The following is a 19,923-nucleotide window of genomic DNA, read 5'->3' as shown; positions in this document are numbered from 1 at the left end:
TTTTATCTAGGCCAGGAAGTGACAGCTTCTAGTTTTTTTAGGGTCAGTGCCTCTGCAGAGACAACATGCCCCAGATAGGTGACTTTGGGTTGATAGAATTAACATTACTATAATGTAAATTCTTCATGGAGTCTCTACAGTACCTTTTCCAGTCACTCTTTGTTCTTCTCATGGGTAAGACAATGATATCATCAAGATATTTCAGCACCTTAACCAGCTCCCCTGACCTTCTCATTCCAGTCGGGCCATACTAGGGAATTTTGAAGCTAAAACCTGTCTTCTGATATTTCATCTTTTGCTCTCCCCACAAGGCCAGATGGTGCCACTGGAGTGTATTTTTGATCACTTGAGGTCTTAGTTTGACTGGGAGATCAGTAATGTTTAAAATACAGACAGGGATTTCTCCAAGACTTTGCTGCAGTGCCCTGGTTGGCACTCCCTCAGGAATCAGCTCAACCCCAATGTGCTCTCTCCAAGAGTTAGCTTTGAGGACAACAAGGGCCCGGGCTGGTCCAAAGTTGACAGTAGCTCACAAGCAAGTCTCCAAAGCTTTCCTGCACATTCCATGGGGGGTTTCTGCTCCTGCAGGGCACATTAATAGGCTTTGACTGATGACTTCATAGCTATGGGAGTAAGTAACCTATAAATGAAGAGTTTTGTTTGGCCCCAGGATGGCAGGAACACACAACTGCTAAGGTATCAAATGTCTCCATTTTCCCAACTGCAGAGGGGTCGAATGTTAGCCTTTTTGGGAGATACCCATTATATGGGAAATTTCGCGTTCCAATACCCCAAATCTCCAAGTTCTGACGGCTTATGTGTTTTAGATACTTATCGTAAGGGCTTGATACAGTAAGTTCACTTGTGCCCCAGTATAAAACAGTGCTTTGTTGTAGACCCTCTCTACATGAATTGGGACTATATGTGAGGGCCCACTAACTGATCAGGAAACTCATTTGGATGCTTCTCTTCTTGCTCTGCATGTTAGTCAATGGCAGTGTTTCTCAATTCCAGTCCTCAGGCCCCCCCAACAGGTCAGGTTTTCAGGATTTCCCTCAGATGAAAAGGCTGTGGTGATTACTAAGGCAGTGAAACTGATCAAATCACCTGTGCAAAATAATGGAAATCCTGAAAACCTGACCTGTTGGGGGGGCCTGAGCACTGGAATTGAGAAACACTGGTCTATGGGCTTGCTTGGCTTTAGCTCTTCCTCTTTCTTGCCAGAGGAGAATGTTGCAGTATAACATCAGTATCTCAGTAGTGGGAGAGAATAATAAAAGGTAGTCTCCTACTCCATATTGCTGTAGTTCAGCACCTAGCTATATTCATGAGTGATTTAATCGGCTGCTAAAAATACTTAAAGCCCAAGTCTAGCTAAGTCTAGCTAAAATCAAAAACCTAAAAACCAACACAAGGGACATAAATCACAGTTAGTGTGATGTGCCTCATGTGCTGATTTTTCTTATTTTTGAAGAAATCCTCCTTCATCCTACCCCCCATCCTCCGTGTAATCTTCCGGTGCTCTCCTCAAGAGAATTTGACTGTGCCTGCCCTTCCCTGCCAGATCTGCCATTGATAGAAGCTGTATTACAGTTCCTATAAAGGACACATGATCTCTGAATGAGGGTTTGGATGGATGATTGATAGCTCTGTCCCCTCCGTTCACTGATCCCATGTCATTCATAGAAGCTGTAGTATGGCTCCCATGCATGACGGATCTGGCAGGTAGGTGCTAGCATAGTTAAGTTCTCTCGATGAAAGTTTATGACAGCTCTTTATTGTAAAACCCCCACCACGCTAGAAGATTATAGTAGCAGGGGGGTGGGTGGAGAGTAGGACAGAGGAAGATTTATCCTAAACTTTACAAAACTGATAGTTTAATATAATTTTACATTCTTTTTGGCAGATGTAGCATAAACAATTGTCCATAATCAGTTAACGGACCGTGTTGGAGGTTCATGAATTCCTACCTGTTCTGTATGAACCTCCTTCAACATGGATATAAACTGAAGTCTGCTGACAGCTATCAGAGCACAGAATTTTTTTCCATCCTGCTCCTTTGAATTTTCCTTGAATTTCTGTTAAATTACAGTAAAAAATTAACATCAATTTGACCCCACTAACCATTAAAATTCTACTTGTGTACAACATTTAGAAATCTACTAGTCAAATATCTGAGTTCAGAAAATTGATATTTGAATGGTTGCTATGGATTATAGTACTTTGAAGATTTTTTGTTGAATAAGTCGGTTGATGTCAATTTATGGTTGTGTTATTATTGTAATTTTTACACATATTATTTAATAGGGATGGAAGTGGCAGGCTACCTGTGTGAAAAAGCTCACTCTGTGTCTGTGGTGGAATTGGAGAACATTCCCTTTAAGAAGTTTCTAGGAGAAAAAGTTGGACTTGCCATCATGAAGGTAACAATTGTATAGGTAAAAATACGTGCTACATGTAAAAGTGAATTTAGTAATCATTGGATTTCATTTCCTTAGAGTGCTTGAAACAACACATGTCTATAGTACCTTTCAGCAATCAATTTGACTTAAAGCGGAGACCTACCCAAAAAAGGGAAGTTCTGCTTTAAGGCCTCCTTCTCCGTTCCTTTTTGTGAAATGGAGCTTTTGGGGAGGAGTGGTGGAGCAGGTACCCGATTTTGACAGATACCCGCTTGCACTTCCACTCCAACCGTCTTGGCGATTAGAAATGAGAATTCAAATCCCCCTCCCACAGTCTTTTGGGACACATGACAGATCACAGAAGACTGCGGGACCATTCACAGTGTGCAGCACCACTCGCTGTGAACCCACAAGCTGTCATATAGTTGGGTGCCCATAGTAATGATGCTGGCGCCAGAGAGAGAGGTCACGGGGTGAAAATGGCTGGGCTAAGCACGGCACTGGCTCATGGGACAGGTGAGTGACTCTTTATTTTAAAGTCAGCAGCTACAGTTTTTACACAGGAGACTGGAGCTCCTCTCTAACTTGCAGTGGAAAATGGTAGTTGGAGAATGAAATGTGGAGCAATTCCCATCTCAAGCTTCCTAGCAAATGAGGCTTAAAAAGGTTCTCCAGCCACCTTCAGAAAAAATTTAAAGTCAGCAGCTACAAATACTTTTAATATTAGGACACTTACCTGTCTAGGGATCCTGCGATGTCAGCACCCCAGCCAATTTTTGCATTGGCTCTCGAGTGCTGTCGCCGCCATTGCTTCTAAGGGAAACTGCCAGTGAAGCCTTGCAGCTTTACAGCTGATTTCCTGCTGTGCATGAACAAAGTACGCTGCACTTTCTGAATGGGCCAGCAGCAGGAGAAGGAGCAGGGGAAGGAGGAGGGGGGGGGGGGTTGAACTTCCATGTGATCTCGCCACGGCAGGTTTTTGACATGTACCCGCTCTCCCCCGAAAGGGGGCAAATGGGGCACCGGAAAGGGGGGAGGAGGCATATAAGCGGAGCTTCCAATTCTGGTTCGAGGTACTGTTTAATTTGTGCAAGTGTTGTTCCAGGAAAACGCCCTCCAACTTGGCTGATGTTTGTCACCTTTAATGCCTTTAGTAAAAAAAAACCTTGCTGGAATTACTGTTATATGCTGGTATTTATACTCTGCATATCATTATAACATATATCATTTGCACTGCCATAATCCCAGTTTTCTCATTATCTTTTGATTTTGATACCCAAATAAGGAGTGAAATGTGGGGTGGTTCATCCATCAAATATGAACAGTTTAGTGGCAGAGTTCAGGTAAACATGGTCCTATCTATCTACCTATCTAGCTATACTTGTTTGTTAGACTGCATAATAAACCCAGTAAACAAACAGGTTTGGCAGCTGCAATTTGTTACCTGTTCACTACCCAATTAATAACACTTGCTGTAAGCATGGAAAACACGTGGTTACGAAAAAACAGGCCTGGACTGTTAAACAAGTAAATCTGACATCCGACAATTGGGTTAAAGTATTTTCAGCTTTTGTAAGCTGTGGAAGTTAGATCTTCTTTATTCACTCCCCAACACCCTATCCCCACTCTTCTAAAGTCTATTCACACAGTACTAATATTTCTGCTTTAAATACGTTTTGATAAGTTGAAAATGAACCTGGTCTTTGAAATCTTTATGAAACTTTGGTGATAGATTATCAAATCTGACCACCCAGCATGTCTGCTAACAAGTGATCTTGATTTCTTTACTGTGTGATATGTTTTTTGACATTATGAACCCTGCAGCAGCTGTACTAAGACTCCCTCTATTGCAGCAACTTAACTAAAGATCAAAAATACTATTGCATATAGTGCGGTGTATACTATTTCAAATGCCTGAATGTTTCTATTGGCAGTCTTCCATATCCATTGTGTTCTGGTTTTTGTATGCCTTATTTCTTATTTCCTTATTTCTTGAGAAAAAAAAGATCAAAAATATACTAGAAATGGGACCTTATAGGTGACTAACAACATACATATAATAATATACATCTCTATTAAAATTATTTATTATTTAAATGTACTATTGCCACTCATGGACTATTTACAGATCCACAATGTGTTGACGTTTAACCACTTGCTTACTGGGCACATATACCCCCCTCCTGCCCAGGTCAAATTTCAGCTCCCGGCACTGCGTTGGTTTAACTGACAATTGCGCGGTCGTGTGACGTGGCTCCCAAACAAAATTGACATCCTTTTTTTTCCCCACAAGTAGAGCTTTCTTTTGGTGGTATTTGATCACCTCTGCGGTTTTTATTTTTTGCGCTATAAACAAAAAAGAATGACAATTTTGAAAAAAAAATACGATATTTTTTACTTGTTGCTATAATAAATATCCCAATAAAAAAAAATATATATATCATTTTTTAGTCTAGGCCGATACGTATTATTCTACATATTTTTGGTTAAAAAAAAAAAATCGCAATAAGCGACTGGTTTGCGCAAAAGTTATAGCACCTACAAAATAGGGGACAGAATTATTATTTTTTATTATTTTTTTTACTAGTAATGGCGGCGATCTGCGATTTTTATTGGGACTGCGACATTATGGCGGACACATCGGACACTTTTGACACATTTTTGGCACCATTCACATTTATACTGCGATCAGTGCTATAAATATGCACTAATTACTGTATAAATGTGGCTGGCATTGAAGGGGTTAACACTAGGGGGTGAGGAAGGGGTTAAATCTGTACCCTGCATAGTGTTCTAACTGTGGGGGAAGGGGGGTGACTGGGGGAGGTGACCGATCTGTGTCCCTATGTACAAGAGACTAAGATCGGTCTCCTCTCTCCCTGACAGGACGCTGTCTCTGTGAGAGCCGGTGATCTGCCAAGCTTGTTCCAGCTATGGTATTTGTTCCTCTTAACAGCTGATGATCAGCTGTTACGTTCGGCTATTTCCGTAGCCTGCTACTGCGCATGCCCGGAGTCTGCGCAGTCGGTTGTGGAACTTCTCAGATGGTCATCTTCTCCCCTCCTCCTCCCTCCCTGAGGCAGCTATGGGGCCTCTCCCGCCCGGGTGCTCGCTGAGTGGTGCCCTGGATGGGCCGCTCGATATTGTGGTGGACATATGGGACACGATATTTGCGATATTGTGGTGGACATAGTTTTAATAATATTGCCGCCAATATAGTTTCAATATTCCCGCCAAGTTTTAATATGGTGCAATATTCCCGAGCACCCGTTGTGTCTTATTCCCGCCAACCCGTGTCCGCCAGTGCCACAGCGCGTCCGCGAGTGTCGCCCAGCGTGTCCGCCGAGCGCGCACTCGATGGCAAACGTGGCCAAGAGCATTAACAGCTGACGATCAGCTGTTGCGTTCGGCTATTTTCGTAGCCTGCCCATAGCCTATTACTGCGCATGCCCGGAGTCTGCGCAGTTGGGTGTGGAACTTCCCATATGGTGGAACAAGGATGTTAAGTCACCGGCAATAAGAAATGATCTCATATGTTTACATATGAGATCATCTCTCATTGGCCACACAGATCGCCTACCAAACAGCCACTCCGATTGGCCGTTCACGGCGATCTGTGATTGTCTGTGTCCAAGGGACACGGCCAGCACCGAGTTTCCCTGCTGCGCGCTCGGGAGCGTGCGCAGGGAACGAGGAAAGGGGCGGACGTCAATTGACGTCCTGTTGGATTTTCAGGTCCGCGCTGTAGCCGTCATTCGGCTATAGCGCGGGCCTCAGGTGGTTAAAAAACACTTGTTTTGTCTTAAGGCAGGGGCACACATACTACATGACAGCTTATTGGATGGTGAAAGGTTGTGGTATGCAATTAAATAGCCTTTGTCCTCCCTAAGGGTCTTACATTACCTACTGTGGAGCAATAGAAGAGGGCCAATAGATGGTTATAATTATTTTACATTGAAGAGATACTCTCTGAGACCCCTCCAAGTGTTTCACAGAGGAAGTGGGATATTTGGAACCCATGAAACGTGTTGGGGCAACTCTGTATGCTACTGTCATCTAGGATCCGAAGTCTTCTGATGTGACTACAATAAAGGATATATATGTTCTCAGAGTAGGGTGGGAAATTTAGAGTTATACCGTGAAACAAGTGTTTTTTTTAAATGTTTATTACATTTTTAAGAAATGCAAAACAGCAAGTGAAGTCCTCCAGAGATGCATGTCAGCCTACACTAAGCAAAAAGCAAATATTATAACTTAAAGGTTAGACATTAAGTAGAAAACAGTTGAATTGCTATCACCTATCCCCTAGGAGTAGAAAGCACAATGGAGGAAAAGCATAGAAATGCTACAGACAATATTAGAAAAAAAATGCCCATAATGATTCTAGCTACTTTTCTAAATTATAGGCCACTGGAGAAGTGAAATTAATTGGAGAGTCGCTGAGGTAACGGGGAAGAGAGAATGGAAGGGGCTAAGGAACAATTCAAATCCAGGATATTACGTTTTCCCAGGGAGTTGGAAAGTTCAGGCCATTAAGTACCAGTCAGTAAAGCAAAATGGTTGCATTTGAGAGGAAAGCTCTGCATAAAATGCCTCCACCTGTCAATAAAGGTGAATGGAGACCCAGCTGCTCAAGGATGACATTTGCGCAAATATTGGTAAACATGTTGGCCTTGTAGGATTCTGGAAGGCCTAAAATCCACAAATTGTTGCGCCGTAAGCAGTTTTTGAGGTCACCCAGCTTTTCATGTATTTCCCTCTGAGAATGCGTAAGCCGAGCCACAGCAGCAGCAGAAACAGCAGTGACTTCATCAATTGTGGATATTTGCTCCTCTGTCTGGGTGAACCGTTGGGCTTAAGCCTGTAGATCACAGTGGAGCTGTTTTTGGCTCTTTAGGACAGCATTATTAACAGTCTGAGTGTGGGCATCAAGAGAGCCAACACAGCCTGCACTATGCCCGTGGGAGAAGCCGTGTCCAAAGCAGGAGGTGTGGGCAATGGCTGGGGCTGCAGCGTGTCAGTGTGTTTCTGACAGCAGCAGGTAGACTGGGTGCCATCTTGGCAGCAGAGGGAGCTGTGTCACCCGGGGACTGCTTCTATGTTGGAGCTGAAAGGGAGAGTGATTGCTCCATGAGACAGTCCATGAGGTTAACTCAGGAGCGTGGGATGACCGGCGGGTCGGACCCCATTGAATGGCAGGCTTCAAAAGCTGGATTCAGAGGAGCGTGGCGGGAGATGTGGTAGCCTACCCCCTCTTCATTCGGCTCCTGGAAACGGAAGTCTAACAAATGTTTTTTTAATGTCATCACATTGTGGATTTGTAAAAAAGCCATAAGTGACAATGATGTGTTGGAATATCATTAGGTGTGGTACAATGCCTTTGCCTTATTATACCTACATCCCACACTATTGTGTATAAAAAAAATATGATTTTGATGGTATTGCCAAAGACATAACAACTAAGTGTGGTTCATAATTTAAAATCATCACATTTTATAACAAATTCAATAAAATCATCAATATACAAACAAAACACACAATGTTTATGTTTTATTTCCTACAGATTATTATTCCTTCAAACACTCCTGAGAAAGCGGTATTCCCGCGAAACATGTTGAGAAACACTGGATAACATCTATCACAAACCCCATGTTATATTGGGGTGTTATATAATACTGTTGAGTAAAATGTCCAGTTTTAAAGGAGTTATCATTATTATTATTTGTTTCCCCCTTTTTTTAGAAGTGTTTTGTATACTGACGATTGTATCGAATTTGTAATAAAATATGATGATTTTAAATGATAAACCACATTGAATTTTTATGTCTATGGCGGTACATACAAAGTTCCTAGTGCCTCTAAACTTTGCAATTGTTTTATACACAATGATGCTTTGTACTTTTATTACTTTGTTAATAAATTTGTATAATTTTAATAGCATTGTATATTATTAAATGTATATTGTTAGGAAGCTATAAAGTCCCGTTTCTAGTGTAGTTTTTGTTTAAAGTTACAGGGATGTTGGTGCCTTTGTGTGGTTCCGGCAGTATATATTTATCAGTCTTGGGTGGATTGTCTCTTACATTCATTGCAGAGTGTACACATTATTTCCCTGGCCATAAAGCTTTGCTGAATAAGCAACATAGCAAAACATTTATGCCAAATTTGTTTCATCACTTGTTATTGCCATGTTTGGCTTATCAGCAGCGTGCACAAACATAGGCTGGTGTTTTTTCTTCCCAGGACTGTGGTTGGCACAGATTGAATTTGTGAATGTTTAGGAAGTAACGCTGGAATCAGTGTGTGATCATTATACAGTATGTCATAACAATAGAAGGTGCAATGTAAATGATAGATGTTCATAGACAGGGTCAGACAGCTTGATAAACTACCTGCCAAGCAATTCCTATACACTTTACAAATGATGTACCTTGTTATTTTTCAGGTATTTGAAAGCAACCGGGTAAAGTTTTACATGCAGACTGAAGTTTCTGAACTAAGAGAACAAGAGGGAAAGGTAACTACTAAAGGGGATAGCTGTCTATTCAAATATCTGCTTACTATCTACTTACAAAAGAAAAGGAAAGACAAGATGTTTTTGACTTTAATTAATTCATAAACTGTCATAATTATTATCTGAATAAAAGAAGCTTCAGGCTCCATGCACATTGGGCTTAAAAAAATGTCAGTTCCCTTGGCAGGAAAAAAAAAATCGCTCAATGTAGAGCTTTTATTTAGGGATGTTTAGGAGTGTTTAGTGTTTTTTTTCTGGCCAGAAATCACAAATTAATAATGCAAATCAAAAGGTTTTTTTTTTCTTCCTCTAAACACTGAGCTTAAAATATGCCTATTAACCACTTAAGCCCCGAACCTTTAGGCAGCTAAATGCCCAGGCCAGGTTTTGCGATTCGGCACTGCGTCGCTTTAACAGACAATTGCACGGTCGTGCAACGTGGCTCCCAAACAAAATTGGCGTCCTTTTTTCCCCACAAATAGAGCTTTCTTTTGGTGATATTTGATCAATTTGGACAATTTTGACACACTTTTGGAACCATTGTCATTTTCACAGCAAAAATGCATTTAAATTGCATTGTTTATTGTAAAAATGACAGTTGCAGTTTGGGAGTTAACCACAGGGGGCGCTGACGGAGTTATGTTTCACCTAGTGTGTGTTTACAACTGTAGGGGGGTGTGGCTGTAGGTCTGACGTCATCGATCGTGTCTCCCTATGAAAGAGATCATACGATCGATGCAGCCGCCACAGTGAAGCACGGGGAAGCCATGTTTACATACGGCTCTCCCCGTTCTTCAGCTCCGGGGAGCGATCGCGAGGGGGCGGCTAGAAACTAATAGCCGCGCCCTCATCCCGGATCGCTCCCCGTCGATTTCCGACCGCTGCATGTACTGGGGGGGGGGTCCCGATCGGACCCCTGACTCGCGGAAAGGCAGGGACGTACATGTACGCCCATCTGCCTGTACGTGCCATTCTGTGGATGTACAAATACATGCGGCGGTAGTTAAACGGTTAATGTGCTAATGTGCCATAGACACATGAGAAATCATTCAGCTGCTTCTACAGGCAAAACACAAAACTCTTGTAGGAGTTGCGCTTTTTTAAGATAGTGTGCATGGACCCCTAATGTGTGTTTAAAGCTTTTATTGCTCATGTGTCCCTGCTGTTTGTCCTGCTGACCATTGTCATTGAAACAAAATGTAAGAAAACTACCTTTTAGCTGGCAAGAGAGCAAGAGGCGAGGGACAATCTACTAATAGGGACAGATGTTCCAGTGAAAAGTGGCAAGATTTCCTCTCTTAGCTTGTTGTTCCTCAAAGAAAGGAAGTGAAGGAAAATGGGGGAACTCTCCCCATCAGGACAGGACACTGAAGCCTAGTACACACGATCAGTCCATCCGATGAGAACGGTCTGAAGGACCGTTGTCATCGGTTAACCGATGAAGCTGACTGATGGTCCGTCGCGCCCACACACCATCGGTTAAATAACCGATCGTGTCAGAACGCGGTGACGTAAAACACAACGACGTGCTGAAAAAAATGAAGTTCAATGCTTCCAAGCATGCGTCGACTTGATTCTGAGCATGCCTGCATTTTTAACCGAGGGTCGTGCAGAATAACGATCGGTTAAGAATCCATCGGTTAAATTTAAAGCAAGTTGGCTTTTTTTTTAACCGATGGTTAAATAACCTATGGGGTCCACACACGATCAGTTTTAACCAATGAAAACGGTCCATCAGACCGTTGTCCTCTGGTTAACCTATTGTGTGTACTAGGCCTGACATTTTACTTTTTAAAAGTGATAGGGATAGCTCTAGACTAGATAAAAGTTTGACAATTTTTTTATTTTTTTATCCATCAAAACCTGCTGTTAGAAAGCTGTTCTCTAAATACGGTATGTGAGTCTCTCACCCACATCCTCTCTCTTTTTTACTGTAGCAAAAAATGTTGCTGTACAGTACCAATCTGCCAAATTCAACTAATTACTAAACATGTTGTCAGAGTTTTATTTTCCCTTCTTTATACATTTTTATAAACTATCATCATCTATGTGGATGTAAATATTCAAAAGATAATATTAGCAACATAATAACTTGCATTAAACATGAACAGTGTTACTGTACACAATTTCCTAGGCATGGCAGATATTACCCAGCGTACAAATTGCCTTTAAATGGTCAAATGCAGCTTTGTATAATGGCTCTTGCACACACGACATTACTATTTTGTTAAGGTGGTATTTAAATTAACTGGTGCCTGTATTTAATACGCCACAGAGCTTTGTAAGTTATGCATGTTTGGTCTTGTTAGGTGAGTTTTAAAATGCACATTTTATGTGCATTTTGTATCACTAATCACTAATTCCTATTTAATTCACATTTTGCTATGCACTTAACATGCCACAAGTAGGACCTTTTTTTGTCTCTTATTTAGAAGCCTTTGGATAAGCATGATATCCAGACAGCTTGAATTTTTCAAGAAGGGCCAACCAATGGCAGGCTATATATTTTATGAGTATAGGTTACCTTCAATTGTACAAAAGCTCTCCCCTTTGAAACCCAACCTTCCTCGTAGATTTGTGGAACATGCTAATATGTATATGACATATAATTAGGCCAAAGTGGTTATATTTTGCTATGCTGACAATTCTTACATTTTTTGTTACCACATAATTTTCTTTTTAGATGAAAGAAGTTGTGCTGAAGAGTGGAAAGGTCCTCAGAGCTGATGTGTGTGTGATTGGAATAGGTAAGATGTGTATGACAGAATATAGGCCTTTTAGGATGCTAGCAACATTCCTGGCAACTCGGAACAGTTTTCCCACCTAAACGAAAGTCCATCCTGCATACCTGCCCCTGGCATTGGCACCAGTAGAAGCAAATGTGAGGGAAATCCAGCTTTCGAATAGTAATTATGCCTTGAGAAAGAGATCTTGTGCGCCCATGACACATCACCTCGGCTGATTACTGTATGAGTATATATATATATATAAAATTTCGCAATAAAATAATATAATTATTATTAAAGTGTTAGCTTGCTCTCACATAGGTTTTCTAGCCTGACCGATCTACTGTTTCCCCAGAAGTAGCTGACCAACAGGATTGTGGGCCTCTTATAGACATCAGATTGTCACCTGCTTAAACCAAAACCTTTATCACTGTCACAGAGGTCATAGATGAAATAGGTATTAGGAAATGACTGCTTGCAGCAGGACCCAATCTCACAGCTGTTCTGATTAATGGTGGAGTCTCTTTAGGCAGATAAGCAAAAAGGCTGATCACTTAACAAAGACATTTGGTTGGTTGGAAACCTCAATGTGTCAAATGCCATAGCATTAACTCCTAAATACACAATGCTTCCCAGCTATATGTTTTGTCTATTTGGAACAAACACTGTATTTGTTAGGATGGATTTGGTCTATAGATAACTGAGCTTGCTGGTCAGCATGCAATGTCAGTGCTGGTGCACATTTCCAGATTCCTGCTATCTATTATTAGTTAAGGGTACTTAATAAATAGATAGAGATAGCAGGGTTGACTTACTTGAGGCAAATAGACTGGAATTTAATTAAATGAAAGGAATTTTCACTTTGCAAGGAAAATTTTCCCTTGGCTTAGTGAATGTGGTAAAAATGTACTTTGCAAAGAATGCTCAATCAGATGAAAAGGAAAAAAATAACCAAACAAACATTATTTTTGCTTTCACATGATTAGTTGATTGAATTCAGCGGAATTTCACCTCATTCACTGGGCTAAGAGAAAATCCTCTTGCAAAGTGATCATTCACGTTGCCTAAATCATCCATGTTGTCTAATATTTTTTTTTAAGCAAGATTGTCCATTTATTTTTTGGGTAATATTACCTTATATTCCCTGACATTACAGTCCACAAACACGTAAAGCTTCTCTGCCTTTCCATTTTTCTGGATTCCACTGTGGGCCTTGCCATTTTTTAGGAGGGATGTGGACAGCTGCAGTTGTGACTTTCTGCCAAGTTCCTCTGCATGTGCACTGTAGTTCTCACCTTCATCACTGGGTGTCTGTGAGGAGAAAGGGAAGGGGCCTAATCAAAGCATGGCTTGTGCATACCAACAGTGACTGCCTTTATTATCTGTTAAGCAGGAATAATGTGAGCTAAGGGCAGTGTTTTTAAATGTTCTAACTCTGCCAGTCTAGACAAGAAAAATGGTTTGTTGATAAAAAGGAATATTGATAACCATCATTCGGTAGGAGATTTGGTTTAGTGCTGTTTTCCTTGCTGCTGTAATAAAACATTTTTTTTTCAATAAATGCAAATGAATCTGTGCCGAAAAAAAGAAAAATCACTCACATGCAAACAAAACTTTATTCCTAGGTGCAAGTCCTACTACATGCTTCCTAAAACAGAGTGGGGTCACTATCGATGCCAAAGGATATATTCCTGTTAACAAGGTAATCATTATTGTGTGCACAATCTGTCACATTTTGTAGCAATACTTGTACAATTGTATTTAACTCTACCTAATGGTTTTAATTAGTATATTAGCATATAAAGGTTGTTCAAAAACTCATAGGCCCGGATTCAGAAAGCACTTGCGCCGACGTATCTACTGATACGCCGTGTAAGTGCACAGATGCGCCGTTGTATCTATGCGCCTGATTCTGGAAGTAAGATACGCCTGAATTTCAGCTTCATACGACCAACGTAAGTTTCCTACGCTGTCGTATCTTGTGCGCATATTTACGCTGGCCGCAAGGGGCGCTTCCATTGATTTATGCGTCGAATATGTAAATGAGCAAGATACGCCGATTCACGAACGTACTTACGCCCGTCGCTGTAATCTACGCCGTTTACGTAAGGCGTACGTCCGGCGTAACGTTAAGCCTCATAAAGCAGGTGTAAGTCATGTTGGGGTATGGACGTCGGAACAGCCGCCGTATTTTACGTCGTTTACACAAGTCGTACGTGAATGGGGCTGAACGTAGGTTACGTTCATGTCGTAGGCATTGAGCCGTTGTATCTTGGGGAGTAAATTCAACGTGATTCTGAGCATGCGCGCGCATGCGCCGTTCGTTCGGCCCTTCATTTGCATGGGGTCACGGTTAATTTAAATGTATCACGCCCACTACCTTCCTACTTTAAATTAGGCGGGCTTACGCCGGCCAATTTACGTTACGCTGGTGCAACGTAGGGAGCGAGTGCTTTGTGAATACTGCTCTTGCCTCTCAGAGTTACGTCGGCGTAGCGCATATGAGATGCGCTACGCCGGCAAAAGGATGCGCCGATCTACCTGAATCCGGGCCATAGTGACCAATCACATATCAGCTCTTATTAGTTTAGACCAGTCAAAACAATTAAAGTTGAATTCCTTGTTCAATCAAACCTCCCCTATCCAGTCTTCTACAGTTTTTTTTTTTCCTACAAGGTTTTATTTTTTTTAACAGTTTTTATTTTTTTTAACAGTTTTTATTTCAGATTCCTACCTGCTTTGGTTCTGGAGATATTACAGACAATGAGAGGTTTACAGAGTAGATGCTAGCAGTAAGCTGCAGCAAAACAAGCATATTTGGTTTACAGACCAATGAATCATCTGTCTAGTACAGGCAGAGACGAGAGATGTCGCTATTAAAAAGACAAATATTGCAGATATATATCAGTCCAGTAAAACACCTTTTTTAACGTTAAAAGTTAAGTACTTATACCCATACACTCTATAAATAACCTCAATGTGAGTGGAACACATCAGTGGGCAGAGTTCATATTGTGTGTCTTGCACTGGATCATTTAATAAATCTTCAACCATGGCCTTTTATTGGGAGTATGATTTTTTATTTATTTTTTAATAGTGCTACATCTTTTTGAAGTTGCTATTTCGCTGGGTAGGAAATGTTAAACAGCACAATAACCCCACAGAAAGGTACATATGTTCATAGTTGTGATTCTAAGTATGTTTTAACTCACAATTTAAAGATGATTAATGATCCTTGTTTTATTATGGGTTACTGGACATGGCTCGCTGATCTTTACGTTAGCAAATAAGCCCAGAAAAAGCTAATAATTGTTTTCAGACTATGAAGGGAAATCTATTTGACAAATCTCAATCATCCTAAACGTTCAATTGCATTGAAGCAGAAAATAGTATTGACTAATACAACACTTTAAATGAAATGTTTGGAGCAAGTAATTGTGCTGTGCTGACCTGGCATGTTTTCTTGGACACCTCAGTTAATTTCAAGAGCAGTATTTGTACAAGAAAATCCCACAGCTACAATTTTGTTTTTGGTTCTCATACAACACTGGGCTAAATTAAATGTCACTGTTGAAAAGGAACATTAAATGGCTTGGAACAGCTTTTGTCATTGTCAAAAAAACAACTATCACAAAAATAATGTATTTAATATATACTGTATATACCTATACAACATACAGTATGAAACTTTAATGTGTTGTTTTTTATTTTTAATCTTGGGTTTATAGAGTTTTAGGCCCCTTTCACACGGACGGACCGTTCAGGTCCGCCTGTCAGTTTTGACAGCGGACCTGAACGGCCGCTCTATGCAGTCCTATGCGTCGGATGTCAGCGGAGACATGTCCGCTGACATCCGAGCCGATCCGCCAAAATCAGACGTATGGCGATACGTCCATATCCATCCATGGCGGATCGGATCGGGTGAGATCTGATGAAAACGGACATGCTGTCTGTTTTTATCAGATTGCTCCATAGGAATCAGTGGCGCTGCACAAGCCGCTCCCCGCTCAGTGAGCAGAGAGGAGCTTGTCATCCGCCAGCTCAGCGGAGATCTGCGGACTGAGCTGGTGGGAGCAGGCGGACTCTGTAGCGACGGAGTCTGCCTCGTTTGTAACTGGCCTTAAGTGTGTGAGTTAGTTGCACTAAACTTATGGGGAAGTATAAAGACCTCAACCATCAATAACAAAGAGGTAATGGAGAATGATTATCCCATAGCCATGGACTAACTGCAACATGCAGGAGTGCTCTTGAATTTGATAAATGGGCTGCCACAAACTTATCACATGTCGTCTCTACTTTTTATGTAGGCAGGTGTGTGTTTCAATGGCCCAGCCTGCCCCATCAATGATAAGCACCTTCACAATGGTATTCTGAAGGTGCCTGGTTCTCCAGGACTAAAGCTGGGTATACATTCGCAGAATTCTGAACAAAAATGTATACAAAAAGTATTTTATTTGCTTTTAATAGGGATGGGCGGAATGACCCCCTGTTTGGTTCGCACCAGATCTTTCAAACATCGGGAAAGTTTGGAACCAAGAAACAAACCTCATTGAAGTGAAAAATCAAAAGTGCCAATTTTGAAGGCTTATATGCAAGTAATTGGGCATACAATGGTGATGGGGGTCCAGGTACTGCCCTGGGGGACGTATATCAATGAAATTTTTTTTTTTTTAAAAACTTCATTTTTAAATGAGCAGCCATTTATTGATGCTTAAAGTGAAAGTATAAAAATGAAAAATTCCTTTCAATATAGTGCATGGGGGGTCCCCTTAGTCCACCTGTAAAGTGGCACATCTGTACTGTGTATAGAAGCTGCTGCAGCAATAATTGCATTTATAAAGACCAAAAATGACATTTTCCCTGCAAACTTTCTTTATTTTGTAAGCAACGGTTTACAGTCTGTATGATGAGACCACAATGTAGTGCACGGGGAACAAGATTAGAGATTTGGATAAATTCTAGTGTCTCTACCACAGACTTTGGATTTCTACTTCTGTAACGGGTGCAGAAAAATTGGTCTTTGGGGTGTCGGTGACAACTTCACACCGTAACCCTATAGAGATACTCTTGATGAAAGCAAGATTTGACCTTGTTGTCAAAAATTGCAACCTTTGCACCTTTTAAACAGAGGGGGGGATTGTTCTTTGGGTGTCGGTGGCGCTTTCACATGGTAACCCTATAGAGGTACTCTTGATAAAGGTAAGAATTGGCCTTGCTGTCAAAAATTGCAATGATATACACCTGTCAAACAGGTATGAAAAAATTGGTCTTTGGGTGTTAATTGTGCCCATGAAACCTACACCAAAAACATTCTTCCAGATTAAATCAACACCCACAACACTAGGCAGCCTGGAAGTCCTGCAGATATTCCACATCCCAAAAAAACTAATCTGTGACATTGGCATCAGGTGCTTCATACTGTAGCTGCTGGTAATAGTTACATAGTTACATAGTAGGTGAGGCTGAAAAAAAGACACAAGTCCATCGTCCAACCTATGTGTGTGATTATATGTCAGTATTACCCTGTATGTTGTGGTTGTTCAGGTGCTTATCTAATAGTTTCTTGAAACCATCGCTGTCCCCCGCTGGGACCACCGCCTGTGGAAAGGAAATTTCACATCCTTGCCACTCTTACAGTAAAGCACCCTCTACGTAGTTTAAGGTTAAACCTTTTTTCTTCTAGCGTTAATGAGTGGCCACATGTCTTGTTAATCTCCCTTCCGCAAAAAAGTTTTATCCCTATTGTGGGGTCACCAGTATGGTATTTGTAAATTGAAATCATATCCGCTCTCAAGCGTCTCTTCTCCAGAGAAAATAGACCAGTGGCCAGAACTCCATGACTGATTCATTTTTATAAAAGTCAGACGGTCCACGGAGTCTGTGGACAGATGCGTTCTATCGTCAGTAACAAAACCTCCAGCAGCTCAATAGCATACTGGGCAAGTTCTGGCCACTGGTCTATTCTCATGACACAGTGAGCCAGTAGATTGTCGACTGGAAAGCTCTCCATCTCTGTTTTCGCCCCTAGATAATCATCCACTATATGATTCAGACACAGCTGATGGGATGTGGAAGCTGACAGCCCTGGGCGGCGAGGACTAAAAGAATTAAGAAATGCATCACTTAGGCGGCCGCCTTCTCCACCGCTCCTCTCTTGACCAACAGAAGCCTGAAAACTACGTTTTCCATGACACTGTAACCTACTAGAATTGGGAAAAGTGATAAACTTCTCTTTAAGGTGTCCTCAAGAGATTTCATCTTCTGCACGGTCTGTGGGGACGGGATGAGTTCTGAGACTTTCCCCTTATAACGGTGGTCAAGGAGGGTTGCCAACCAATAGTTATCATTTTCCTTTATGCCAAGTATTCTTGGGTCCTTTCACAGGCTTTGAAGCATGAAGCAGCCCATGCACCGCAAATTTGCAGAGGCATGAAAAGCTCCTTGTGGTCACTGAGAATTATAGTATTTGGAACTGCCTCCTCCCAGCCACGTACTACTCCCAAGGTTTCTGCGGATGGAAAACCATCTCTTACAGTTTGGCGTATGTCTTCCTCTGCTTCATTGCCTCTGAAACTGCCAGAATCCTCCTCCTTTTCCTCCCCTCTCTCCTCTTGTGCGTTCTGTGGCAAAGGGTCAATGGTGTCTGCATAAAGTGGGCCTTGTGAGGAAAGGAAGTCCTCCTCTTCCTCCCGCTGTTCTGCCTCAAGTGCCCGGTCCATAATGCCATGCAGAGTCTGCTCCAGCAGGAACACAACATGGATTATGTCACTGATGCATGCATTGTAACAGCTCACCATCCTTGTGGCCTCCTCAAATGGTGACAGTACAGTGCATGCATCTTTTTTGAGCAGCCATTGGTGTGGGGGGAAAAATCAGAGCCGGTCTGAGCCTATTGTGCCATACTCACACAGGTATTCATTGACGTCCCTCCGCTGCATGTGCAGCCACTGCAGCATTGCCAAAGTCGAGTTCCACCTGGTGGGCATGTCACAAATCAGGCGGTTTACTGGCAGGTGGAATTCCCGCTGTGTATGACCACTTAAAATGGTTACACACTCTTCTGGCCTGATTTAATAGATCTTCCAACCCATAGTACCTATTTAGGAAACGCTGCTCCACCAAATTGAGGACATGTGCCAGAATGAGGTGAGTAAGGAGGAGGGACAGATCTGTGCCCCATTTTGTGTGGCTTTTAGTTGCTTTTGCCAATGGTCTGAGTAGTGGGAGGTTAAATGTCAAGGCATTGATACCCAAATGGTTGGTGTTTTTGCCACGCTTGATGCACTTGAGGCAAAGTTTTCAAATAGCAACAGTGCGACCGGCTGCACATGTACTAAAAAAATGCCCCGACAGCTGAATTGTGGGAAGTGGGCCAGGAAATAACAGCTCCACAATGTGATGGAAAAAGATGGCTGCTCTCTACTCTTCCATGATGGCTGCCTTGTTGGGGTTGTGCCTCACCCTCACTTTCCTCCTCTGCTCTATCCGGCACCTGGATTTTTTGAAAGTGAAAAAACAAGTGGTGTGTACTAGGCTTAAAGGATCACTAAAGGAAACATTTTTTTTTTTACTGAAATGACTGTTTACAGGGTATAGAGACATAATAGTTAACTGATTCCTTTTAAAAACGATTAAAAATAGATAAAAATCAATCATATAATGTGCCTCTTAGATGCAAAAACGAAACTGAAAGTAGTTTAGTCTTTGCATGTTATTGTATGCCTCTGTGCTGGACAGTGCCATAGAGAGTCATGGCTAGGAAAACTAAACTAAACTCTCCCATGACTTTTTTCATACGGAGCCAGACAACCAGGAAGTGTCCAGAACAGAGCAGTTTTACAGTAACATCAGAGCAAAAACGAGCAATGAGGACATGAAACCAGGACTGCAGTAAGGTAAAGGAAGCTATTTAGCTAAAAAAAAAAATTCCTTTAGTGACCCTTTAAGAGGGAGAAGTAGAAATCCTACGACCTCTAGGCTTTGAAGCTTGTAGAGCTGAAGAAAATAGGTTTCACAGAATCCAGGTCCTGCACTGTGCCTACAAAGCAGCTGAGAAACATCTGGAAAAGCTACAAGAGACCTCACTGTATATGTGCGTATGCAGGCACCATTTGTAACTTTCAGTTTCAGAGTGTTTGCATCAAAAAATTCAAATTTTAAAAACCATAACTATTCTGTATTATTTATGGGATTATTTGCAACATAGAAAGGCATATCAACTGTTCTATAGATATATTTTGTAAGGAATTTTTCAAAGATTAAGGATTAAAGATGTTTCTCT

The 19,923-nt window shown here is 41.6% G+C and overlaps 1 protein-coding gene across 4 annotated transcripts in view; it reads left to right on the top strand.

The window, feature by feature from the left end:
* AIFM3 (apoptosis inducing factor mitochondria associated 3) overlaps positions 1–19,923 on the top strand; it is a 130,386-nt gene that overhangs the window by 72,699 nt on the left and 37,764 nt on the right. For all 4 annotated transcript variants that reach the window (XM_040345119.1, XM_040345110.1, XM_040345102.1 and 1 more), the window contains exons 12-15: positions 2,308–2,423; positions 8,848–8,919; positions 11,600–11,663; positions 13,268–13,344. In XM_040345119.1, the coding sequence (XP_040201053.1) occupies positions 2,308–2,423; positions 8,848–8,919; positions 11,600–11,663; positions 13,268–13,344 (329 nt within the window). The remainder of the gene's footprint in view (positions 1–2,307; positions 2,424–8,847; positions 8,920–11,599; positions 11,664–13,267; positions 13,345–19,923) is intronic.

Source organism: Rana temporaria, chromosome 1 (assembly GCF_905171775.1).
Source record: "Rana temporaria chromosome 1, aRanTem1.1, whole genome shotgun sequence".
NCBI classification, from domain to species: domain Eukaryota; kingdom Metazoa; phylum Chordata; class Amphibia; order Anura; family Ranidae; genus Rana; species Rana temporaria.
Note: the sequence above shows the minus strand (reverse complement) of the source record. Positions and strands in the feature narration are given on the sequence as shown.